Source organism: Bombus vancouverensis, unplaced genomic scaffold (assembly GCF_051014615.1).
Source record: "Bombus vancouverensis nearcticus unplaced genomic scaffold, iyBomVanc1_principal scaffold0038, whole genome shotgun sequence".
NCBI classification, from domain to species: Eukaryota; Metazoa; Arthropoda; class Insecta; order Hymenoptera; family Apidae; genus Bombus; species Bombus vancouverensis.
The window spans coordinates 503,333-531,232 of record NW_027468929.1 but is presented as its reverse complement, the minus strand read 5'-3'; the positions used below and the strand labels follow the sequence as shown (position 1 = coordinate 531,232).

The window sequence follows — 27,900 nt, the reverse complement described above, 5'->3', positions numbered from 1 at the left end:
TTATAATTAATCGGACAAAATTACACCTTTAATATGTTCCGATATTACAATAACTTACCTTTTTCTACGTCAATGGACACGAAAGACGTTGAGTGAGGAATTAGAACAAGTGTGGATCGTTGGAAACCACTATGCTGCGGTCTACCATTCGTTTTACCCTATATATACCACGGAACAAAGGATAATTTTCACCGGCTTGGCTATGGCTACTGGTGTGGATCCAAGTATTCGGGCCATACTAGACGCTATGCAGAAGCAGAACGAAATCAAGTTAAGAAAACTGTTAAAGGAGACTATTAAAGCAGCGACTGATTTCCGTTGAGATAATAGGGGTGATTGAGTTTGTATAACACTGTGATTCACTGAATTATAAATTATATATTTCCAACACTTAGATTACACTGACGTAGAGAAATAAATAGTTAACAACTTGTCGCACGAAGATGTGATAGATATGTACGCTAGAGCAGGGCTCTTATAATGAAAGTTAATGTATTAATGGACTTAGCACTATAATATATTTAGGAGAGAAGATGTATGTTCGACAACACCGAGAACCGACAAAAGATTTTCGTGAAGTATGCGACTCTCGCGCTATGTGTAGACTGCCGCGTTAGGCGTTAGTTTTTAGACTGTCTGTCGCTCTTTTTCTAATACGGAAGAAAAGTTCGGTGTGGGTGTGCCCCTGTGCCTAAAGAACGCGGATTCGTTGTTCCCACTTTCGTTAGGAAAAGTGAGGGTAACGAACCGCGGTGTCGATTGGTCATGACCTGCACTACTGCTCGAAGGGATGAGTAGCAAGTCTCCTACCATCGTGGTGGATAGATGACTGTGTGCGTGAGGAAAACATAGCTTGTTTTATTAGAGGGCTATTCGGATTTTCCTAATGGGTGCATACCCGCTTTCTCCGTGTTTTAAGTACGCCTAATAAACCCAAGGACCTCTCTAAAAACCGACTGTGTTTCGAGAATATTTTTAAGCTTTAGAAATTCTTCAAGACAAACGGATTGAAGACACATGGCGAAACAATACAGGGAAGTGAAAGTTATGGTGGGTCCTTAGGTTTATTGAGGGTCGAAGTGACGTTACGCAGGCTGGTTGTTGTCCGGTGGCGCGAGCTGGCGCGGGCTGGCGTGCAGATGTTTTAGGCGGCGTAACAACAAGGAAGATCCTAGAAAATGAGAAGGGTGGATTAGAAGAACGAAGAAAACTCGAAGAAGATACAAAAGAAGAAACTACAGAGACAGAAGTCAATTCAAAAGGTATATTAAATAATAAGTGCGATTTACTTGATACCGAAAGAGCTATTGAAATTAATGATACGGTTCAAGATATTAAATTTACTGAAGGTAGAAGCCGCACTCAAAATGATATGGAAGATGTAGTAGAAGATTCACAAGAATTATCTAATAAAAGTAAGTTATCAGAAATAAGGATTGCACTTAACAAAATTGAATATACAAAAACTATTTTACGGAATAAAAAGAATTCATTAGAAAGAGAAAGAGGAGTAAGGGAAAAGAAGAAAATGTACAGACAGAAATTATTTCAAAAAATATATCAGATGATAAATGTGATTTGCTTTAGAAAAAAAAAAATTTTATCCACAAACTACATTAGGAATTTATCTATTTTAGTGAGGAGAAAGAGAAAGGATAGAGGAGTTGATCAATAGACTGTGGATTTTGAAGCGTTTATGGAAAACTTACAATTTTAATAAAATATTCAATGTAAAGTCTTATAATATTATAAAACTATAATATTATAATATTCAAATAAATAGATGAAAAAAATACTGAATTTGCATAATTACTCACGGCTTACTGATCAATCATGCGACCCGCTCAGAGGTAACTCGAGTTGTAAAGGCGACAATTTATTAAAAATGGTATATCTGACGTACGATGCATTTGCTCATGTTAAACTATTTAAATAAGTATAAAAATCACGCGAAAAAAAAATCTACTGAAAATAATGTTGAACTAGTTAATAATAATAAATCATATAGTGAAACACAAACCTTAAATCAAGATTTTAAGTTCAAAAAAAAAAAAAAAGAAAGAAGAAGAAAGAAGTTGATAAAATGACAGCAATAAAATGACCAAAAATTGAATTACGATCCCGAGCATCAACTCGCTGATCTTCAAGTAGAATGTTCCGACAAAGACAGGACGACACAAGAGTTCGAGAAGCACATAGAGGACATGAAGGAGGAAGTGCAAAAATTAGAATTGCAACTCGACGAGTTACAAAAAAAAGAAAAACACACACGCACGTAAAAAGAGTTCAATCTTTTGGAATACAAATGGAAGAACTAACAATAAAATTAGAAGAAATAACACAGAAGAAATAAGTCGCCAATATGAAATTGCCTGATGGCTGATGTTGATCGTTGACGTTTATAATGATTGAATTTCGTCCACGGCGCCATCTGGATCCTTGTTGAAAAATTCAAATAGCCGCAACAGCACCATTGAGCTCATCACGTTTGTTGGTGAGTCGAGGAGCTGGAGGATTTCTCATCCTCAAGGACATAAATTTCACCGGTTCCGGTAATGTTTTTTACATGGTCCAAGCATTCGAAATCACAACATCGCTTTCCAAGACGAAATTTCCTGCATGGCTGTAGTAAACAGAAATCGATCAATTGTACAGATCAATCGTCACTCGACTGCTCGAGAATTCAGGTCATCCAGAGAATAGAATAGAGACGAGGAAAAATGTAGTGCGATCATCGCAGTGGGAGGAAATAGGGGGATAGGGACCAAATGAATGAACGAGATGTTAAGGACAACTGACGACAAGTTCTTCTTTTGTCGAGAATTGCATGTTTGTGAATGGTTTGTGGGTGGTTAGGTGGAGAGAATTGAAGAGTTTGGAGGTGACTGGAAGAGTGTTTTGGGCAAGGTAGATTGCAGAATGGTTGCGGTAGCATTGTGTTAATTATGGGTTTGTACATGTAATCTTTGTATGTATCACTACATAGAACCTAACGTATATTTTTAATAATACATCAGAGTTTTAGTTATTTCATAGCTATGAATTTTATACTCTATAATCTTGACGTTTTATTTCACAGAAGCGTTTGAATATCCATAAAAATTAAATGAACCAATGTATTCATTATCTTATAGAGAAGATATATTATTTTTAATTATGTTCCAATTATTTATCATGATCCTGATTTCCTTATTCTGAAAATTTGAAAGGAAGTTTTGTAGTTTGATACTTTCAGCGACAAAGGGTCAATATTGCTTTAGTATATTTCGTCACATATACATGTATATCTATATATCCACCGAAAATGCGCTCTTGTAGACAAACGCTCGATTCGCGTCATAGCTTTTAAAGCTTGTCGCATCTCAATCAGTTGGAAAAAGTTTTTCCTGTAGCATATTTTATTTTTACGAACCAACAAGGTCTTTGTTTATTTCCTTCTTTTTTTTGCTCCAATTCCCCCATTGTTTTTTCAAGGATAGTATTTCAGAGCCATTAGTCAAGTTCATTGTAACAATAAACGTACGTTTCGGAAACATTTTGTGCTGTGAAACAGAATACACTAAAGTTTGAAGGTCACATCGATTTTCGAAAGTTTATAAATGGAGGTGTATGACAGTATCACCAGCTGTTGCTGTCCCCAAGCGCCAAAATACGTTCTGACTACTATTTTATGTATCTCACAGAAGTATGTCTTCATTCATCATCTCCCATGCCATCCACCAACGTGTTCTTAACATGTTATCTCCTAGTAAAATATTGATGTTGAGTCAGATATCCAACTGAATAATCTTTTCGGTGTCTACTATAAGACATTTAAAACCAAGGCTCGTACACACGTGTGCTTATACGTCAGATGTAATACTTAACAGGAAACCTGCTTATATTAATATTAAATTTATGCATAGTAGGATGTTCGACCTTTGTAAAAATGAAATTATAATACATACAGTTTCACCGTGGAAAAGTGAATCTTTCTAGCATGTCCACGCAAATGAAGGGTAGGGGAGGACTGTGCATGCACCAAACAACTTTACGTTCGTAATTTTTCACACAAATGTACAACTGTAGGGAAAAAATTATCTCTGATTTTTCGGATGTTAGGAATCGACAATATCGCATAACGGAATGCTGTGTTCTACGTATTCTATTTTTGTTACGAAAGTGGTACAAACGAAGTCCACATAAGAATAGTACAACAAAATCGGTTGAGGTTAGGTTATCGTGCAGATATCGCGGCTTTTGCATTGGAAATCACGCAACTGCCAGTCTCGTCGTTCCTTGTAAACGAAAGAAAGGTATTGTAATCGGTCGGAATTAACATAAAACTAGTCGCATGCGACCATATGGCCTGAATGGTGAATAAACGAGAGTAGAGCGCGAGCTATGTGATTCTAACCGTTTAGGCGGAAACTAATGATTGTAACCAGAGCCGAGATATATGCCAATATTACTTTGTTCGACAAAGCGTATAAGATGAGGAGAGAATCGCGATAAGGTAGAACAAGAGACAGATATTCTCTACGTAAAGCAAGTCTGTCAACTAGATTGAAATCCTATAGCTATAACTACAGTGAATCCATATTCTGGCGAATTGTCTTTTCACAAATGAAGCTTCTGAAGAACGGAATTGATACAATAACTACTGTTCATTCGTAACTACTGTTGTAAGAATCTATATATTTGTCTATCTATATCTATATATATCGATCTATATATATTTGTCAGAATGTCATTTTATCAAAAAACCCATTCTCTGTAATCATAGTTTAACGAAGCATAATTAATAGAAGAGGTAGAGCGTTAAGTGGAGATGATTTAATCACAGTTAAGTAGATAAATCTCTATATTAGTCTCTTTAATTAAAATGTTCTACGTTTTATTTGCGTCATTTTTTTCCTTCATCCAATTTAAAATGTTTAAATAACAATAGCCTATACAATATAATTTTATGTAAAAAAATTGATTGTACCATGTTTATTACAGATATTTAACATTTTTGTGTACATACAAAATTTAAATTATACCTCGCTTGAGAACAAAAATTCTATTTGTTTTCCTAACATGTACTAATAATTATTGATCAAAATAGAAAAAGCTGGAGGAGATTACTTAGGAAGATTACTTAGCATCTCATATTCCTGTCAAGGCTCGAACGTTTTATCTTCCTTTAGATTTTCCTAAGTTTCCATTTCTCTGACTTGCTATTTGAGTTAGCTTAGTATACGTGCTATACATAAGTATGTATAGTGTCATGATCGCGACAGTCTTGAGTTACCCACGCTTTATCCTCTGTAAACTATTTATAAAAGAAGAACAAATTACATGTTAGAACTTTCATTCAATTTACCAATACAAATAATTTTAAACAAGAAAAAAGACCTAATGCAGTGGTTTCAACTTAAACATATCCAACAGTTATTTACGAATAAATAGTATAAATCTTTTAGCAACATGAAATTCGCGATATTTATTCAAATATTTATATTTACAGTGCGGCATCAGCAAAGAAAACGTGTTTATCGAAACGTGCGCTATCGATTTTATGATTTTGCCACGCAAACAGGGAAATTGCAACTCAAAATTGAATTCGCACTGCAAAGCGTTGACGTTACGATATCAATTACATACTTCAAAAACACCGAAGGTATCACACGGAATCAGAGAGATTCTGTGAGAAGTTAAACGCATAGTCACCCTATTGGGAATAGGATTGCTTTGATTCGAGCTCAAACATAGGGAAAGCTGAAAGAATCTTTTGCGGATCTTCCTTCTTCTCTACATTGGATTTTATACAAAACGACTTTAACCTTTTCAAGGAAATACGGAAATAAGGATTTTAGATAGAGAGATTTATCTGGAAGGAAATGGATAGAAAACGTAGAACCAGTTCTTGTTGGTTGAAAGATTTTTTCTCTTCGCAGAGATTCAAGCTTTAAAGAACGATCAAATATGTGCGCAGCTGACTTACGAGTGAAGTTATTATTAAAAAAAATTGTTAGTTCAATTATCATAAGTTTAAAGATATGTAGATATTGTATTTACATATCGAAAATCAGACAGCAATATTAATTAACACACCTAGTCAAACGCACACGTACTTTAAAACCGTGCTTTAAAATCGATATTCGCTGAAACAATACATCGCTCTGCGCTTCTAATTTGTTTTCGCACGAAGAATCAGTCCACTCATTGTTACCGTCACCATCTCTACCGTAATCTATATTACTCGAATAAATTCTATATCTTGATTGGAAAATCACATATTTTAACGAACTTCCCTATTTTTTGTTTTTTATGACTTTAACTGGCAATTTCCATAATGTTCTATAACTTGACAACAGACTGATAATATTTCAGGATATATATACATACATCATATTTTTGAGGATTCTGTAGTAAAATAATTATAGTTGGGGAGTCCAACTTCCCAAACCGCGACAAACATATTTCACACATCCACGACGACTTTACAAGCAGACCCCTCGCGGTTTTGGGAAATCGATGAAGGACCCTCAATTAAACATATCTCAGAGGGCAGATCGACGATGCGAAGAACACTTCCAAGCCCACACCCGACGCACCAGCGAAGGACGATACATCGTCGCTCTACCTTTCAATGATCAGCTTCAGTCACTCGGATCCTCTAAAACGCTGGCAATTAAACGACTCGCCTCACTCAATCGCCGATTCCAGCACGACAAACGCTTCGAATCAGAATATCGAACGGTAATACAGGAATACCTGGCATTGGGACACATGACGAAGGTCAATGTCAACCACTCCGACGACAACGGATACTATTTACCCCATCATGGCGTGACCAAAGCATCGAGTCAAACCACCAAACTCCGTGTAGTTTTCGACGGATCGGCACCAAGCACTGCCGGAACCTCCCTAAACGATACACTTTACACAGGACCCAAGTTACAGGAAGATTTATTTTGTATATTAATTAGATTCCGCGCTCATCAGTACGTACTGACTGGCGACATCGAGAAAATGTATCGGCAATTCCTCGTACGACCAGAGGATCGGAAATATCAAAGGATATTATGGCGCAGCGCGAGTGGAGAAACAGAAACATATGAGCTTAACACCGTAATACTCTTATCATAGAAATAGAAGCAGTCCTCAATTCCCGCCCGCTAACTCCTATCTCCACCGATCCAAATGATCTCCTAGCCCTCACTCCCGGACATTTCCTCATTGGCGATTCATTAATGTGCTTACGTGATCGAGATTTCAGAGACATTCCATCGAACCGACTCTCCAAATGGCAGCATATCCAACAGCTTAAACAACATTTTTGGAACCGCTGGCATAAGGAGTATTTGAACGAGCTAACCAACCGCAATAAATGGAGCAAGGGTGGACACAGCATCCAAAAGGGCACAATCGTCATCCTCAGAGAGGACAACGTTCCCTCCATGCATTGGCCTCTGGGCCGAGTTATCAAGGTTCATCCAGGCGCCGATGGTGTCATCCGGACAGCTACAGTTCAGACGGCAAAGAGCATTTTGGATCGGGGCGTCAAAAGGCTTGTCCCACTGCCAATTCAACCCGATCTCGAGAAACCCGAACAACTAGCCACCGAGACGAAATAAGATGGGAATTTCAGCCACACCTCGCTAGTTTGATCGGTACCCTCTCAACGGGGGGAGAATGTTACGCCATGCGGCTTACCATAGGTCATATTCTTAACTATCGATAGCGCCACTATAATGTCGCAGACGGATCGTCGCGTCTGCCCGGCAAACAAACATTGTAGTGGCAAGCGCGTGGTTCATTAAGCAGGGCGACTTCCAGAAACGTCGACTCGTGGCCCGTATTTTACCTCGCAGTAAAAGAATGTGGCGTGATCCGAACGTAGTGGGGGTCGCCTTCCAGAAAAAACGAAAAAAATCGAAAGGCGTTCAGAACTTTTCGAGAAGTCGAACCGTCAACACATGTGGTATGTCGCGCATTACTTATCAACCAAAACGCAGTTACATTTTTTTTGTTCCTTTTATATCTTTCTAGTTAATAAGTTGTTGAAATAAACATTAATTTATTTGTGTTAATTCTGTGGAATTTCATTGAACTACCCTTATTATCATAATCGAAATAAGGGGATCGATCAGTTCGTGGCGTCGATTATTTAATCGTAACGGGAACTTACAACTCTCGTTGACGTGCTATCTCGCGATCGCGTCTCTCCGCGAACGGTCGAAACAAAATGATTCACTAAAAACTGTCCTGAATTCCTAAGAATTTATTTACCGCAAAACTGACAAAGTGTTTATTTAAAAAATGAGGTTGAAGGTAGTCCTTTTCTTTCATTTCATTCATTTTCATTTTCTTTCTTAAGTATGGCTAACACAATATCTAATCAATTAAAATTTTATATTTTCACGTGAAAAGTTTCTTTAGATAATTATTATCAACATGATGACTAACTCTTACGGATTAATACGTGTCTGTAGGGCAATCCGGTGGACTTGATCGGCTTTTTACTTCGAAAGTTGAGTAATCGGTGTCGCTTTCTTACGCATCTTTGAACTGCATAAATGTTTTAAAATTGTTTGATCCAGAATGTACCACACCGGACAATCAAGAAGGCAGGTGCCTTGACTACAGAAAATGTAAACCTCTGCAAGAAATATGGCAGATACAGTACCGTACAGCCACCGATTTTTATAGACGATCAGTGTGCAGATACCAGGGCAATGTTACGATCGTTTGCTGTCCGAACGATCCAAACAAAGAGAAGAGAGAAATTTTAATAAAAACTGTGTATAAGTATAAGGCTTTGCGACCACCATACCGTGGTTTTAGCAACGTCTCTCATACCAGGGTGGTCGATGGTAAACCAGCTGAACTTGGTACGTTTTATGTCTTTCTTTCCGATTAATAATAAGCCATTTACTGCAAAGAATGAACTTTAAAGGCATTAAACAGCACATCAATGTACATTTCAATTAGACTAAATAATAATGCTATGATTTTATCGGTAGTAACTTTACTTATTAACTTGAATTATCTCTTTCTTTTACTTCATGTTAGGAAGAGTATCTTTTTGCTTGAAATAAAAAATTGATATAGGAGTAATAATATGGATAGAGATCAAAAACTGTTAGGGCAGAAATTACACGTTTGAACTTTATAGTTCAGTATAGTTCAAATAGAAATTATATAGAATTATTTAATAATTTGTATTCCACTGGAATAAAAATTTAATTTCTGTCTTTATCAAATCTCTATTTCAGAGTATTTGTACGTATGTACTTATAGTCTGCTGTATGATCGAATATCGAATAATTATGTATATGTAAAAAATTGTATATGTAAATATGTAAAAAATTATGTATATTCACAACTATGACTATGCATTAGGTTTTCGTAATCCCCGAAACCCAGACAAACCACTATGGAAGTGCGGAGGTTCCCTGATATCGGCTAGGCATGTTTTGACCGCAGCACATTGTGCACATATGGATGGAATAGAAAACATACACAATCATAATATTGCCATTCTTAGATTGGTGGAGGAGGTGCCATTTTCGAGTAACTCCTCAAATATATATATATATATATATGCTATTGAGTATTACTGAAGTATCATATCCTGAAATTTCTTACTGTACACATATATTGTGTCATAAAGCGTGTACAATTCTTTCTCATACTTTTCGTCATTCGTTTCCTGCATTTCCATTTATTTTTTTATTTTTCAGGGTACGTATATCCCATTTGTACGAAAGAGCCCCTACGAAAGAGCAACTTCGTCGGCTATAACCCCCTTGTTGCTGGATGCAGAGCGTTAAGATATAGTAAGTGATATCAATTTTATAATAAAATTAAACAGTTCCAGTCTTAAATATCTTTCTTATTTTCTTCGTAGGACGACCACGACGTAATGCATTAATGGAAGTACAAATGCCAGTGATTAAGAACGCCGAATGCAAAATAGCTTATTCCAAATTTCCTAATGCACCTGATATCGCTGATGGTATAATATGCGCCGAACATGCTCAGGGTGGAGAGGATTCTTGTACGGTAATTAAGTTACAGAGTTACTACAAACTATACAGTATCTGAAGACACGTCAATTCGAATTAACATCAAATCGACGTCTTAAACATTAGAAATAATAGATAAACACAATTTAATAGTTTTGCCCACTTCTCACACCTCATTATGGTATTTAATCTAATTTCCTTCTAATCTTAGTTTTGTTCAAAATACATATAACATGTACATTATAAATTGGAGTATTTCTATACACAAATCAATAGAAGATTATTATTGTATATAAGTATAATTTCAATACAATTCGATCGATATATTTCAGTATCTTTGATTAAAAATTTAACGATCCTTTCAGGCTGACCGCGGCGGACCACTGCTGATACAACATGAATTAACCTCGTATTTAATAGGTATTGTGTCTTACGTTTATAAGTGCGGCACAGCTGGCTATCCCAGCGTTTACACTAGGGTCACATCGTACCTTGACTTCATTCTCCAAGCGATGCAATAATATGATATTACTGTTCCATAAATATCATTGTGTAAAAAACGTAAAGTTGGATTTTCTTATTGTGGAGATAAGAAACAGCTCAAATTTACATTGTTTTGTACGTTACAAATTATAGGCTTAAAATGTACGAAATGTAACTTTGAAACGACACTAATTTTTTACGCACGATAAACCTCCACGACTTAGGTATGTAAAGATGATAAACATATATTAATTCTATTAATTTGGTAATAATAAACCAACTTTCTGAGAAGTTCTGTAAATTTCGTTTCTGTTGTATCAAGAGAATAATGGAATATTCCACTTAGATCGTATACTTCTTGTATGTACATACAAAATTTTCCGGCTAATCTAAAACACTTCATAAGATAGAGAGCTTCTGGAAATTCGGACACAGAGAGTGCATGAAATACAAGATAAGTCTCGTGTCTTTCAAAATTATTTTTTATTCGCTAAAAACGTCCTGTGTACTCATGCAAGCACATGCAACCTCGAAACTTCACTTATTTTTTATCACTTTCCAATTCAATACACTGTTTCTGCATTTTTGACTATATGTAAGAGAAATTTCCATTCAGCCAAAGGTGTACTTACAGATTATAGATTCCTATACGACTCTCGGTAAAAATTTATCCGCACTCCAGATAGTTAAAACTTCTGTCGACCGTATTGATCCATCTGCACTCTTCGTATGACGTCAATATCTGTTCAGTGCTGCTGCGCAGGTTTCATTGTGTTACGTCAATTCGTTTGTGACCGTTGCGCGAGTAATGGCGCTTTGCAATGGCGATTTGCAGGAAAACAGTGCAGGATGCTGTGATTCGTTTCTTGTGGTCGGAGGTTATGTTTGATGCCTATATTTATCAAAGATTTAATGCACATTATGGAGAAAGTGTTTTGTCACGAAGTGTGTTTGAATGGGCACAAAAGTTCAAAGAAGATCGCACAAGTGTTATGAAAAAACAGCTGGACGCCCGTCCACATCCACGATGACAACATTGAACGTGCTCATGAACTTATGCTCTATGGAATAGACGAGTGACGCTGGATAATGTGGCAAATCATTTGCAAATCAGCCACGGCTCTGCTTATGCAATAGTGCACGACAGATTTGGGTTTTAAAAAGTTTGTGCGAGATGGATGCCGAGAAAGCTGATGAAAAGGTGAAGACGACGATGCATTCGTGGTTCGCAGCTCAGCCCAAAACATTTTTTAATCAGAAAATACGAAGGTCCTTCAGCAAATGGACAAAGTGTATACAGAAATTGAGTGATTATGTCAAAAAATGATGTATGTCTTTTTTGACAATTGCTTAAAATAAATTCTACACCGTCAGAGCGGGTAACTTTTTACTCACCCTCGTAAGACACTTAAATTTCCAATCTATTATGATGAATAAAAGAGCTTATACTATTAAATCTAATTGTATTTTGTTGCATGAGAGTACACGTGTATGCGATGTACATTACCTTTATATCCCCTTGAACGCTTCAATATTGCGCATATATACTATATTTTGTGCAGCTTCTATAAAATTTTGTATGTTTGTTTAGGCTGTTAATCTAGAGGCTGGAGTACAAAGAAGTGGCACAATGATGTGGGCTGATGACATTTATAATTATCAAGGAATCACCCCTACATTCGCTCAGGTATATATCGTTGACTATAATGTATTTAACATATATGATTGTTAGAATATTAATAATTAATTTTTAATTCTATCAGAATTTTAATGAAACTGTCCCTTGGGAAGGAAGAACTGATACCTTGATATCACGGTTTGTACATCCTATATGTACGACAAATTTTAGAACATTATATAACGAAGAACCAGATCGTCGTGGCCATGTGATGTGAATAAAAGGACTTGAATTTGATGATATTTTTATAATGTTAGATAACATAACTAAGTATCTTCACAGTAAGATAGGATGACATGGTTTACATGATCTTAATGTTGTTCACTTGAGTGATGATATTATAAGGAAAAGTGTAATATCACAGGTAGGATGATTCATAATTTAGAACTACTAACTCATGTATGTATTAAAAATTAAAGAAATATATTAAATTTTATAGGATATTTATGTTTAGTAACCAGTAATTCAGAGATTGGTATTCATGGTTACTATAACGAGGCTGTAGAAACGCACCCTTTCTTCTTTGCAAATGGTCCTGTATTTATGTCTAAGTCGAAACTGGAACCTCTGAATAATTTAGATTTATTCTTGTCATTTTCTAAAATACTTATCTACAGTATACCATAAGGAATGATACCGTATCGCACCTAATCAAGTGCCTTAAGAAACATCAACAGGATATCACAGTAATCCCTTATCGACTGATATGTAAGTAAAAGTTATGTGTCATTGTTATACACAGTTATGTGTTAGTGTTATACACAGTTATTTATCATTTTCTATTAATTCAGTTGTAGCCACTACAATATCTATGACACCGGTAGTAATTATAAGATCAATAATGATGTTCTATAAGAGGAAATGATGATTAGGAACAAAAACTTACAGGTAAGTCAAAGTATATGTTATTTGCCATTTGAAAAGAAAGTTACTAACTTAGAATTTTTTGATAAATAATAATTGTGCAAAATATATTGGATTTCAAATTTGTCAAAAATTGAAATTTAAGAAGCATTGTAATAATATAACATTAATATTTTGATTTTTCAGGAGATATCATGCGGTGGATGGATAATATGTAAAAAATATTAAGCAGTATATGAATTTTCATATTGCGTAGAGATAACAAAATGAATTTTAAAAAATGTCGACATGGTAATAAGAAATAGCATCATGACAAAGAATATATAAACACAGTTTCATTTTTTATAAATAAAAATTTGTTGTTCCAGATTTTGAAATATAGTGAAACGTTTAATTAGTATCTTAATATCTTTAAATAATTATTATTTTAGAATCAATTGTAATTGTATCATACGTACTTTTGAATTCGTGCAAGAACATATGTAATTTTGAAGTAGTTATTATTAGGAAATTGTTAGACGCGAACAGTATGCGAAAAGTTAGTATGCAGTGTAATAATTATCAATCAAAACACAAGAATTAAATTCTTGAGGAAAAAATTTCCGGAATTTCTTATTTACATGATTATAAAGAAATCCATAATAAAAAGGAGCTGCTTTCTAATACTTCTCTTCCTTGTAATGCCTACGTTAATAATAACGAGGTTCGACTTTTTGTTTTTAGAGGGATACTGGAAAATTTGAAAGTACAGTACCATTGGGAAGAAAATCACGATATTGAAAACGATATTTGTAAGTAAATTTCCAAAAAATCTGTTTTCAAATTTTCGCTTTCTATTTCACATTAAAAGAAAGGGCTGCCTTCTTTCTCTGCAAGACAAAACAAACATTCTGAATCTCGTATCAATGAATGATGTCAATAAGTTATTTTTCTTTTCAGATTGAACAATATTCCAGATTTATTCATAATTTCATACTACGCGAAGAATAGACTTTCATAGGTATATAAAGGAAATATTAAGTATAGGAAAACTCTTTTTCGTTGTAGGTGACATATGCTTCACGGTTGAGCACATGTATTTTTGAACACATATAAATGAAAAAGTACTCTTATGGAGAAAAAGAATTGATACCTTCGATTGACATTAGATAATGTATATAAACTTATGAACAATCACTATCGGTTTGTATTTTAGGTGCACACGCAGATTTGTTGGAGTTCTTATAAAATGTACATCCTGTACGAACGTTTTATTCTTCCAAATTTTACGATACTATGTCTCATATAATAACTATATGGATTAAACGTAATATAAATGATCCGAAAATAGACTCGAACGACATTAATTGTCTTTCTATTTATACCAATATCGAAAATACAAGTAAAGCTGGAGCAATAGTATGCAAGAATGGACTATTTATTATTTTAAACCAAATCATAGCATATTCAGAATGCACAGTATTATCATGAAATGTAAATGAATCAGTTGTAAACGAACGATTTTACTGTAAAATCGTTGCCTCCTTTTTTTCATCTGAAATATAGCAGCAATGAGTACATTCTTTTAATATATAATAAAACGAGATATCTTTATAAAGTTACATATGTCATCACTGGTAACTGTTATCTCGTATGACACCAAATATACCGTTAGTATGGAATGATATTTTTATGAAGATATACTTTAATGATAGATTTTATGAATGAAACGTTATATAAGAAAAATTATCTCTTGTTATTCTATGATGTGTAGTAGCTAATGAAGATTAATTTTACAAAGTATTGGAGCAAAAGAGAATTAAAAAATTAAAAAGATCTAAATAAGATTGTTCGTGTGGCTTAATTATCTCAATTGTGGTACACCACTTGTTACATTCTAACTAATTAGCGCTAAACAATAACTTGCAAATATTAAAGATATTAACACCTTAATATTAACACCTAAAGGTTTTCAGGAAATTTTATAATATTTGATTATTGTATATCTAGTCATTGATTGATAAAATTTCTTGTATAAGCATAGATCGAGGTTGACGTCATACGCAGATTGCATATCATTGACAGGTATCGTTTTAATTTATTTTATGGCTAGAATCATTTGAATATTATACGAATAATTATTTCCATTCGAACGATTAATAAATCACGTACCTATAAAAGATATATTATGAAAAAGACGTGACGAAACAAAAAAATATTGGAAATTCCGTTGTCATTAGATCAATTATTTTTGCAATGATTTTTATTTCCATGTAATTACATATGAAATGGGTAATTCATTAACATCTCCTCGAATCGAATATAATTCGTTACACTTCACAACGATTCAAATAATGGACGGGAAATATATAATAAGTTTCCTGTCCTTGCGTTAAAATAGTACTGTACAAATCAGATGATACAGGAAATACCCAAAAAACCCAATTACATCCACATTGCATGACAGCACACTTGCAATGGATTTTTGTGATTTCAATGTCACAGACAATGACACAACTAATCAGAACACGTTCGAGGCTATAGACATTGAAATTACCGCGTGTTTAATACGTTTAAAGCATAAATCTAAATTTCACGCGATTATTTCTTTGTACATTGTGAAACTCTTAAATTATCTTAATCGAATAAATAATCCTAATGTAATAAAACATCTTGAAATAGACCTAGATATCTGAAACAGAAACTCGAAGGATAAGAAATCCTAAAAGGTACTAATCCTAAAATAACAAACTCCTAAATAATAAACAAGTGATAAAACCTGTTATAAATAATAAAGCTTACCTGGAATAATCAAATCCTAACTAATCGAAAATAAAATAAGGCAAGCAATTCTTAATCTTTCAAGTAATTTTTCCGAAAACACAGAAAGATAGAGAAATTAAAAAGACGCAGCACAAATTGCAGCACAATGAAAGTTTCAGAGCGATGAATACGATCGTATTAAACTAAATAATTTTCAAAAGTGAAATTACACTGAAACGTATATCGATGATATTTGTCATTTCTACGATCTGTTTCGCTTGATCGTGCTTCTTTTCTGATGTAAATTCAATTTATAATACGAACTAAGTTTCCTTTATTATTATTAGTCCTGCGTCTTTTTAATTCGTCACTTCTTTTATTTCAGAACAATGACGGGCTCCAAGATGCTGTTCGGATGTTTGGCGTTAATTGCTTTTCTGCATCCATTAGTTCACGTTTGTACTTCGAGTAGTACAGCTCAAGGTTTGTACTTCGAGTTGTCTTTTTCCATGCACTTCAAATTCCAATACGATCTGGTCACGTGGCCTTCGTACAATTTCGAAATTTTACCTGTTTGGTAATCGTCAATGAAAAAAGAAGTTATGCGTGACCTCAACACATTGAAACAATTTTTATGATTTTTTATTTGCCGGTTGGTCAGCAAGTTAATGGAAACATTTCACTTAACTATTCGCGTTAATTTCTTCGGTTTAACTTTTGGGAAATGCTTCGTTAGCTTCGGGAATATTCCAACGATTCGTTTTACGATAAGCATGATAAATATTACATCACGGTAATGTAATATCGGAATATATTAAAGGTGTAATTTTGTCCGATTAATTATAATTTATTAATAATGGATTGAAAATACAGATATTAGTTAGACAGAGAAACGATGTTTGATTAACAGGAAAACTAAATGCAACGCTCGTATTTACAACAAATAACTTGACAACTATTTGGTAACTCTCTCTCTCTCTCTCTCTCTCACTAGCAACTCTAACACTCGACAACACTCGCAACTCAATTCTAACGACTCTATACTTCGACGTCTCGATCAACTCTGATTCTCGCAACACGCACACTTTTCGATTCGCCTTGGATAGCGAAACCGTCCTTCTTCTAACGCGTTTTTAAAACGCGATAGCGCTATCACTTTCTAAAAGCGTCGTCTTTACATTTCCGATGGCCACGGGCACATCCGACTGCCAGATATACAATGTATTATAAGAGTATCATTACCATACTTTTCATGAAAAGAGCAATTTTTCTTGATAACTATACTCTGTAACATAGATTGAAGTCGCTGATTTGATCCCTCTGATATCGTTGTCTTATGAGAGTCTCGCCTGGTCTTGATTGGTTCTGTTGACTCTTATCGTTGTGAAAAATCGATTCGTTGTGTACCTTTTTTGTATAGAGAATTATTTTGTGGTAGAATATAATGTTGTAATATTTGTGGTCTTTACTTTACTAATTTTGTCACTGAGCCGCTCTTTGGTTCGTTGAGCGATTCATATTCCGCATATATTCCGTACTTGCTTCGCTTGGTACTTTTATAATTTTCGCAGTTACAATAAAAAATTTAATTCTTAACAGATTAAAGATTTAACCTCTTGCTTTATAGTGTACAATAATTTTTTTTTTTTTTCGTATAGGTTATGTGATCCATAGTTTGAGTAAGTAGTACATATATATATATATATATATATATATATATATATATATATATATATATATATTACGTGACAAGCTTTCATTTCAATCTATATTTAAGATTAATATTTTATCAGTTTCTGTTCGTAACAACATCGAAGTAGTCAATAAGTTTGAAGAGTATAATTAAGGAAGTTATGAAGCAAGAGGTTAAGAACAAATTCTGAAAGAGGTTATGTACAACTCAGTAGTACTGCTTTACATTACTTTGCGAATTACTTTTCAAGCATAAAAATAGTTTAACAGCCACTTATAGTTACTTCCTTACCATTACATTCATTAAATTCGTTTGATTTTGTAAACAAAATAACCACGCTGACCAGTCTCTCATTTAAAATAGAATTATTTTGTCATATATCCAACAGTTTACTTTCTCTTCGTAAATATTATTAATAATTTTATCAATTTCGTATACTTCCATCCTTCGTATAAGTGACAATGAATCAGAAGAGTTTCATAGCAATATTGAACAACATACAGTCAACTACAACACCATTAGATAACAGCAATACAATAGATTATAATTTTCTACGTGTCATTGATTCATCATCATCATTTTCCATTTTTTTAGCATATGTAAAAACCATCCAATTTAAAATGTTTAAATAACAATAGCCTATACAATATAATTTTATGTAAAAAAATTGATTATACCGTGCTTTAAAACCGTGCTTTAAAATCGATATTCGCTGAAACAATACATCGCTCTGCGCTTCCAATTTGTTTTCGCACGAAGAATCAGTCCACTCATTGTTACCGTCACCATCTCTACCGTAATCTATATTACTCGAATAAATTCTATATCTTGATTGGAAAATCACATATTTTAACGAACTTCCTTATTTTTTGTTTTTTATGACTTTAATTGGCAATTTCCATAATGTTCTATAACTTGACAATAGACTGATAATATTTCAGGATATATATATACATACATCATGTTTTTGAGGATTCTGTAGTAAAATATATTATAATAAATTATAGGAAAAACAAACTATTTAAGAAAAAATTACCACCTTCGAGTAATAAATTATAGAAGGTTACCAATGTAATTTAAAACTTAAAACTTAAAAATAATCTATTACACGTAACAAAGAAAAAGATTTCTTCGCAAACGGTAACTCGAAAATTACAGCCATTGCTGTAGAAACATAGTTTTACAGGGAGAAGAATTTCGCTAGAAACTCTCGACGATGTCACATCAAGCGAAAATTCAATAAAGCGATTACTAACCATACTACCAGCGGCAATCGTGTTACGGCAATTCGTAAATAAGTTAGTCTTCTATTTGCAGAAACGTCTCTGGCAATATCGTCACACTCTTGATTACGTCGGCGCTATCAAATGGTCTTTGGAAGAAAGTTTTCCATTATCTACTTTTGCCCATGGCGTCGTTCCAACAAATGAATTCGAGTTCTGAATCGCTTTGTCTCGTATTACGACTTTATAACGGTGTTTCTTTAAACTTTAAACGATCGTAATAAATGTATTTACCCTGAATCATTTATAAACTGAACCGGAATATAAAATTTTATTCCGCAAAAATCATAAAGTTGAAAGTTAGGAACGAATAACAAATGAATAACGTAGTTTCATTAAAAGGCACGTGGTTAAGGTACGCCAATCCGCGTAATAACTTTGACACTCCAATTATTATAAAATATGTATCCTTAAGGGATTTTTTTGCGCGAATGCAAAATACTTTTCATACGTGCAACTGAATAAATGGGGCGTGATTTTCAATATTTCTTTTTGTAGAATTTTTAAACAAAGTAACTTTTTCACAAATGTTTTCGCTAACATTTTTACAACGTAAATGTCTTCTTTTGTAATTAATAATTTCAACATTTCTCTGAACTTTCTTCGTTGCGATAAAAAAAATATACAAAGCTTATGACGTGCTTGTTTAAAAATATTTATACGGAACAAGACTTTGAATTTGTCAGACCAATCGTCCTAACGAACGAATAAATTAAACGACTCGTAACAAAAAATTATTCCTGTCATTGTTGAGTGGCGGAAACCATTTATAACACGTCCCATACAGCGTAGATCGCATACACGTCTTAGGGTGTATTTTTGGTACTTATATATACTCTATATATATTCTTACTCTATATATACTTGTCGGAGATGAAAGGAAAGCCGAAGCCCTTCCTTGGAAATTTTGGGAACATCCTCTAGTACCTTAGCCTAGATTTTATTATAGTTGTAATTGCTTAAGATTTGTAATAAGCGAGATTGGGTTCGAGGTGACAATCGGTCGCTGAACGTAGCCACGGTCACGGGATGGATGTTTTATCTAACGGAGGTCTGGAGTGGTTGTATGTGTTTTCCGAGAAATGTGGTTGTGGCGGCATGCGGCCTCGAGAGCGGGCCGAGCCACGTGTGATGTTGCCTCGGAGGTGCCGATGCAATGGGACATACATTGTATTAGTAATCAAAACTCCAGGCAGAAACTGCCTAGCAACGGCGTTCGGAACTTTCTCGATGCTTCCAACGAGTGTGCCTAGCAACGGCGTTTGGAACCTTCTCGATGCTTCCAAACGGGTATAGAAAACAAAATGCAATCGTACAGGGAGAAAAATCTCCACGAGGCTGGCATTCTTGCGATTGCCTTGGAGAGTGATACATCGAGCATTTTCGACGATCGCATTTGCGTCTAAGTTAGTTTCGCTTAGTAAGGAGTTATCCCGGTGACCGTGGATTCGTTTGAACTCAAACATTGCTAATAGTATTATTTAATTTAATTATTCGTAGATCGTATTATTCATTAGGCTTAGTGTTTGTTAGACTTATTATTAGTTGTACTTATTATTTGTTAAGCTTAGTGATAGACCTGTATATACGTGTAAATAAAATCTCGGCTTTGTGAAACGATGGCTAGTCCACACGGAGAGTCGTCGCGCGCCCAAAATTCGAATCGTGATCCGACATACTTATATGTACTCTATATATATTCTCTATCTTAGATATACCATAAAATATTTCGTGAAATCGCGTATTCGTGTCTAATGTCAGGGATTCTCTTTCCATAAGTCTGCGTTCTCTATATTATCTTTCTTCCTTATCAGTAGGCATTCTCACAATTTGTGATTAATACTGCTCGTACAGGAATGTTAGGTTTTTGACGTTGTAAAATTTCACGTGAAATAATAATGCCTATATATCGACTAATTTATCAATTAATTAAATCCGTGTATATCAAGTTTTCTATAATTTAGTACTTTCGTGTAACTACAGAAATTTGATGCAATATAAAACTTGATTAAAACAGCGATTCATTAGGAAACGAGAATAATGATGCAAATATTTTTTGTAGCCATTATATAGGATTTCGATCGCATAATTAATCAGTATCAACTTACCAGTCTTTAACGGAAGAATAGAAAGAAGGGAAAGAAGGGTCAAAATGCCGTACATCTTCGTTAGTCGTCAGAAGTAGCGATGAGAAGCGTAAGAGAAGTGCACTAGCCAGAAGTATCTGCGACAGAAATCAGAATACACTCGTTTTCGCATGGTTGGATCAATTTCGCGTGGGACTAACCTGATTGAACCTAACGCGGGATAATTGTGTTAGGGAAGTGATACATTTACACTGTACATGAGAGTGTGTGTGTAAGGGCCAGAGGGCGTCAAGGTCTTAGTGGAGACAAAAGACTGTTGCCAGATGTTAGAAGAATCTAGGATAGTCGGTTGGCAACAAGCGTGCGTGCAAGACGTTCTTCAGAGTGTAATATAGATGTATAACTGTTGTGTGGGAAATATAGTTAATTATTTGTATTCCCAAATCCTCGAATTTCCTTAACATGGTAGCAGAGCGTGGTTACTAGTTTTGCAAGATATTTAGTGCGTGGTTACGATCTTGCGAGTGAGTTTTCAGTAAAGAAAAAAAAACTTTCAGAGGAACAAAATATACTTCGAGCACGTAGGAACGCTTGAGTAAGAAAAGAAAAAAAAAGAAGAATCAATTAAAATGGAGAGATCGGAAATCATGATACCTATATTCGACGGCGAGGATTATGGAATGTGGAAGCAAAGAATCACGATGTTTCTCAAATATAAGGAATGCGAGGTTGTTACAACTAGAATGAAGAACGAAAGAGACGATGAAGACTGGGACAAAAAGGATTTGAAGGCGATTAATATAATTTATAGTGCAATATCGAACAGACAATTGGAGTATGTTAGGGAAGGAAAAACGGCGTATGATATAATAAAAAGGTTCGATGAAATGTACTTGAAAGAGTCGACGGCACTGCAGATCGTATGCAGAAGGAGATTGGAAAACATAAGACTGGAGAACTACAGTGATTCAGCATCATTCTTTAACGACTTTGAAAAATTAATCAATGAATTAAAAAGTGCGGGCGCACAAGTAAGTGAGAGGGAAAAGCTGAAATTACATGCTGAATACGTTACCCGAAGAATACAGCTACATAGCGGACATAATAGACGCATTGAAAGAAGAGGATCAAACGGTAGCGTATGTAAAAAATAAAATAGAGATAGCAGAGAAGAAAAATAAATCCAATCGAGGAGAAAGGCAAACCAACGCCTTTTCTGCAAAAAAGGAAGGATGCTTCAGATGTGGAAGATTAGGACACTTTGCGAGAGAGTGTCAAAATGGCGTCCAAGCGGGAAGCAATAACGGCTATTGGCATGGGCCAACACGTGGTCGAAACAGAGGAAGAGGGAACAAAGGCAATACGAGCAGAGGACGTGGAAACTTTCATCGTCAATCAGCAACCGGCACGGGCGAGCATGGAAACTCAAGAGCAGGCATATGGACAGCAACGGCGCACGCAGCAAACAGCAGTGAGACGAATGAAATAAGTAAGAACGAAATAGTGTGGCTATTAGATAGCGGTTGTACCGATCACATAATTAATAATATAAATTATTTCGATAAATCTATCGACCTAAAAGAACCGGTAAATATATATTTAGGCGATAATAGACCGATAAAAGCGACAAGAGTTGGGAATGTTATAAGTTATTTTGAAGCATTCGGAAAACAAAATAAAATAAATATGAGGAAAGTATTTTACGCGAAAGAAATGTCCGCAAATTTGATTAGGTTAGGTAAACTAACAGACAATAAGAATACGGTTATTTCCAAAGGAAATATTGCGAAAGTAATAGATGAGGATAATAAACTTACAGCTGTAGCGTTCAAAGAGAATGGGACATATAGAATAAAAAGTATATTGAAAGGGAAGAAGCACTTAGTAAACAGCGCCGAACGTAGTGGTATGAGTAAAAAGGAAAGATGGCATAGGATGCTAGGACACGTAAATTTTAAATATTTAGAGATTTTGGGTAAAGAGCAGCTAGTGACTGGCATACCGAATGAATTTGAAAAGGAACTTTTGAAATGTAGGGTGTGTATAGAAAGCAAAATGCATAACTTACCTTTCAAAAATAATCGAACTAAGGCTAAGGAAGTAATGGAAATTATTCATACGGACGTATGTGGTCCCTTTAAGACTACCGGATTCAATGGAGAAAAATATTTCATTTCATTTATCGATGATTATAGTAAAATAGCTAGGATCTATTGTATAAAATCAAAAGATGAGGTCTTTGATTCTTTCGTACAGTTCGTAAATGAAGCCGAAAATTTAACGGGCAAGAGGTTAAAAATATTAAGATGCGATAATGGTAAAGAATATTTAAATAATCGAATTTATAAATTTGCTAGGGATAAAGGTATAAGAATAAATAATTGCCTAACATACGTACATGAATTAAACGGGACAGCGGAAAGGTATAATAGAGCAGTGATGGACATGGCGCGTTGCTTGTTAGCGGAAGCGAAAGTACATAAAAGGTACTGGCCGGAAATAGTTTATACAGCGGAATAACACCAGCTCAGATAAATGACCCTCTAACTTACCTTTGTCCTCATCGACGTCAGTGATTTTAAAGCTAGTTATAAAGTGCACTTCTCAGCCAGCGTCCACGGCAGTCAATATTATTTAACGGGTCTTAACGCGATGTAAAAAGGGAAAAAGGAGGAAAGAAGGAACAGGGAAGCAAAGAGGAAAAACGAATTTTTCATTTTCTCGAAACTGGATCAAGTTTCAGGCTGCTCGCCAAAGAGTCTGTAGCTAACGAGACAAGATTAGACAAACCACGCTTTAAAATTGCCACAGAACCATAATAATCCTCGAAATCAATACGATTCGTCGATCCATCGCCTGATTAAAAAATGAGATAGGATGAAGCTCACTAGTCGGCCTTTGAACTTTCAATAGTGATTCTCTGTAAATGCTTGAAATTGACGCTTGGATTCTTTCCGGATTAACTAGCTTTGCCCCTCCCTCCCTTTATCTATTTTCTTAGATCGACTTAGACTGCCACAACATATTATCTTTCTTCTTTTCTTTTCTTTTCTTTTCTTTTCTTTTCTTCTCTTTTCTTTTCTTTTCTTTTGATCTTTTAAAGCCCTACATCGCTGGCTATTTTGTATACTATATATTTTGTACACTCAATTACTCTGTAAGTCATAAGTACATATGTTTTACAACGTTATTTGTCATATTTCAGTTAAACCCCAGAAAAGCCAGAAATATATTTGCAGCGTGTTTTAACGCGTCCCTGGCAAAGATCTCAAAAACGAGTTGCGACACAATTTAAAGCGACAAATAGCACCGCGTATCTCGTTGTGGTAACACACGGTTCGCCAGCTTTTTAAAAGCGCTCTCCGTTTGCTTTTTCCTCTCTTCCCTGTCTCTTCGTTTTTTCTTAACGAGCAAAACCATTTTCGCGAGGACGAGAGTACGGAAATGACGTACTGGCAATTTTGTTTTGCGATAATACAAGCAGCTCGGTTTCAGTGAATTAAACTTGGCCCCAAGCTTCTACTTATCCCTACCTTCCTTTCCTTTATTTTCCCTTCTATATCGGTTTTGCGGTTTTCCACATTTCCATCACAATAAACCATGTTTTTTCTCGATTTTACATGTTAGCCAATGATTCGCGGCAAAAGCGTCGACTGTAAAGATATTTGTAGTTGCAATAGCAACAAGTATGTTTTCTCAAATAGAAAATATTGGGAGCGTACACGCTGGCAAAACAATTCATGAATAGCTCGTCCTCTGCTTGTTATTTGTTTCGATACTGTTAGCAAACAAATTCATGAAACATACTGGTATAGCGTAAAATGAACATAAAAGTTTTGCGTACACTTGAGAGCTGAACTTTAGCTGTTATACGTATATTATATATATACGCACACAGTTATGTATATGTATATATATGTCGGAGATGAAAGAACACCGGAGCCTTTGGAATTTCGGATAATCCCGCAACATTGTAACCTAGAGTCTACTATAGCTGTAATTGAACAATTGTAGTTATTCAATCCGATTGTAATTGTTCGAGAGTTGTGATAATGAGCTTGGGCTCGAGGCGACAGTCAATCGCCGAACGTAGCCGCGGTCACGGGATGAACGCTTTGCCTAACAAAGGTATGGAGTAATTCTATAGCTCTCCTTAAAATAAATATTCGTGGCGACACGCGACAGTAAACATTCCAACGGTTTCTGTCCCGTGGCTCGCCACACGCAGACCCTATTCTTCGAGTAAGATGATTGCCAGATGTCGATGCGTCTCCGCAGTACATGTTCGGCTAGCCCGAGGGCCCGTTATAAATCTTAAGGTTTAGTTAACTAAAGTCCTTCAAACAGACAAACAGTCTTTGTCCCAACTACGGGAAGATAGGGGAGACATATTTTTCAACGAGCGGCGTCTCCCACTAGCAACTTTCCCTCGAGGGCGGCTAGCATCTTTTTCTAACCACCGATATGGAGATTGACCAGTTAGCAGCAACGTCAATTTCCCTTACTTCCTAAACGAAGGCTTTCCTCGACGAATCCGATGATCTCGTGTCCTTAGACACACCCCATTATAGTTTTCCTCTGTGGCATCATCGGGACGGGAAAGGCATTCTCGCTCGCGATCTCATTGATGAAAGGAGTAACTCTTTACGACCAGTGAACATTACGCGTCCGACATAGATTTTGTGAGTACGTTCATCTATCATCCCGTCGACCGCGGATTCGTTATTGAACCTAGGATCATTGTCATTAGTTTCTCGAGTACCTAACTACCACGGTTACTTGTCCGGTTCTATAATAATCGTATTTACACTAGTCAATGTCTTCTCTATTGCATAACGACAACGTGTAACCCAAACGAAGATTTGTTTCACGCCCCTAACCCTAATTCTAATGTAAACCCGACATCAGAAGTGGGATCAGTGCCGGTTATAACAGTGCAAGAGCTTACGACCATCGTGCGCGAGTTAATTCCGTCGCTAGTGCAAAAAATCGAGTGTGGAATCTAACAATTTTTCGACTCCGCTGCATGGTGCGCAGCTACCAATCTGATTATGGAGGAAAATCCTTTACAAAGCAGTGCCCTGAATATAATTTCAATACCGAGTGTCGAATCGACTTCTACGTAGTGGACGCGCTAACTGGTAGATCAAGCCATCCGGGTGAGTCGTTTCCATTTTACCCCGATTTCGGAGCCGAGTGTTCGCAAATTAAAGAATCCGTAGTCATGAGAATTTCTGGCAAAAGAACGATTGATATAGTAGTAATGCGAGGAATAAGAGATGTTGGTACTAAACGTATCGCTCAAATCTTGTCCGTTGCAGGTGTTAGTGGTTAGAGATAAATTTTTCATGTCCTGGCTAATAGTTATTTAAAAATACGATATCGCGATTGCTCGTCAAATTTTAAGCCAAGATCTTGACGTAATATTACACAAACTAGCCTCGCTATGTGTAAAACAAAAATAATTCATGCCCGTAATAAAACCGCTGAAAACGAGATCGACGTCAATGAAGTTGACAATGAGGTACGTGGTAGTGATAAAAGTCGATTAATCTTTCTTTTCAAAAATTCAGAGATTCATCCGTTACGGGTTCCCTACGTACTCGTACAAAAAAAATACAGGACAGTTAGAAGTACAATTAATTGATCCTAACATCGCCGTACAAGGAGTCCTAATAGACTTCGCGAGCGCAGAGTAGTACGTGATAGAACAAGCGACTTAATTACAGCCAAAAATCATAAAGCCTAGTAATTCACCGTTCGCGAGCCCTGTGTTACTCGTGAAGACGAACAATGGTTCAGATAGATGATAGGCAGATTTTCGAGAACTAAATAAATATACGGTCGCGGATCGGTATCCTTTACCCCTCATTGCGGATCGAGTCGCGAGATTGCAAAAGCGAGATATTTTATTATTCTGGACATGGCCGGTGGGTTTCTCCAAATCCCTATTCATCCTAATTCTAGGAAGTATACAGCATTGATTACCCTCGATGAACAATTTGGATAATAAGTTGTTGTTTTCTTCGAATTCTTTTGTGCCTTTGTTCGATCCATTCTAAGTCGATCTAAGAAAATAGATAAAGGGAGGGAGGGGCAAAGCTAGTTAATCTGGAAAGAATCCAAGCGTCAATTTCAAGCATTTACAGAGAATCAAGCGGGCTGGTTAAGGTCGTGAGTTGAGCAATTATCCCGCGTTAGGTTCAATCAGGTTAGTCCCACGCGAAATTGATCCAACCATGCGAAAACGAGTGTATTCTGATTTCTGTCGCAGATACTTCTGGCTAGTGCCCTTCTTTTACGCTTCTCGTCGCTACTTCTAACGACCAACGAAGATGTACGGCAGTCTGACAGTCTACATGAAAATGATCATGATTGCGGTCTGTGTACCGCATGCCCTTCTTTCTGTTCTTCCGTTAAAGACTGGTAAGTTGATACTGATTAATTATGCGATCGAAATCCTATATAATGGCTACAAAAAATATTTGCATCATTATTCTCGTTTCCTAATGAATCGCTGTTTTAATCAAGTTTTATATTGCATCAAATTTCTGTAGTTACACGAAAGTACTAAATTATAGAAAACTTGATATACACGGATTTAATTAATTGATAAATTAGTCGATATATAGGCATTATTATTTCACGTGAAATTTTACAACGTCAAAAACCTAACATTCCTGTACGAGCAGTATTAATCAAATTGTGAGAATGCCTACTGATAAGGAAGAAAGATAATATAGAGAACGCAGACTTATGGAAAGAGAATCCCTGACATTAGACACGAATACGCGATTTCACGAAATATTTTATGGTATATCTAAGATAGAGAATATATATAGAGTACATATAAGTATATATAGAGTAAGAATATATATAGAGTATATATAAGTACCAAAAATACACCCTAAGACGTGTATGCGATCTACGCTGTATGGGACGTGTTATAAATGGTTTCTGCCACTCAACCGCATTTGAATTTGTGAACACGATCGAACAATTGACACGAATTATTAATTCCCGTCTCTACTCTAGTAACGATTTGCTTTGGAACGAGGTCGAATCGTTCTGA

At 35.5% G+C, this 27,900-nt stretch overlaps 2 protein-coding genes across 5 annotated transcripts in view; one reads left to right on the top strand and one right to left on the bottom strand.

Moving 5' to 3' along the window:
• LOC143304516 (omega-amidase NIT2-A-like) overlaps positions 1 to 27,900 on the bottom strand; it is a 165,276-nt gene that overhangs the window by 5,354 nt on the left and 132,022 nt on the right. For 2 of the 4 annotated variants that reach the window (XR_013061174.1, XM_076626993.1), the window contains exon 1: positions 11,114 to 11,261. The exons of 1 other annotated variant lie outside the window; for it this stretch is intronic. The gene's annotated coding sequence lies outside the window, so the exon portion shown is untranslated. Of the gene's footprint in view, positions 1 to 11,113; positions 11,262 to 27,900 lie in introns of those variants that run through there. One more of the 4 variants, XM_076626992.1, reaches the window with a different exon arrangement.
• LOC143304515 (venom serine protease Bi-VSP-like) lies at positions 9,090 to 10,771 on the top strand. Its single transcript, XM_076626991.1, has 4 exons — positions 9,090 to 9,543; positions 9,714 to 9,809; positions 9,881 to 10,035; positions 10,364 to 10,771. Exons 1-4 carry the CDS (start codon positions 9,342 to 9,344, stop codon positions 10,517 to 10,519), a joined length of 609 nt encoding a protein of 202 aa, XP_076483106.1. The 5' UTR covers positions 9,090 to 9,341; the 3' UTR covers positions 10,520 to 10,771.

Coding starts and splice junctions, on each gene's coding strand:
- LOC143304515 (XM_076626991.1), top strand. CDS start 9,342: ATGTATATTCACAACTATGACTATGCATTAGGTTTTCGTAATCCCCGA. Junction 9,810..9,880: donor ATGCAGAGCGTTAAGATATA/GTAAGTGATATC, acceptor TTTTCTTCGTAG/GACGACCACGACGTAATGCA. Junction 10,036..10,363: donor GTGGAGAGGATTCTTGTACG/GTAATTAAGTTA, acceptor CGATCCTTTCAG/GCTGACCGCGGCGGACCACT.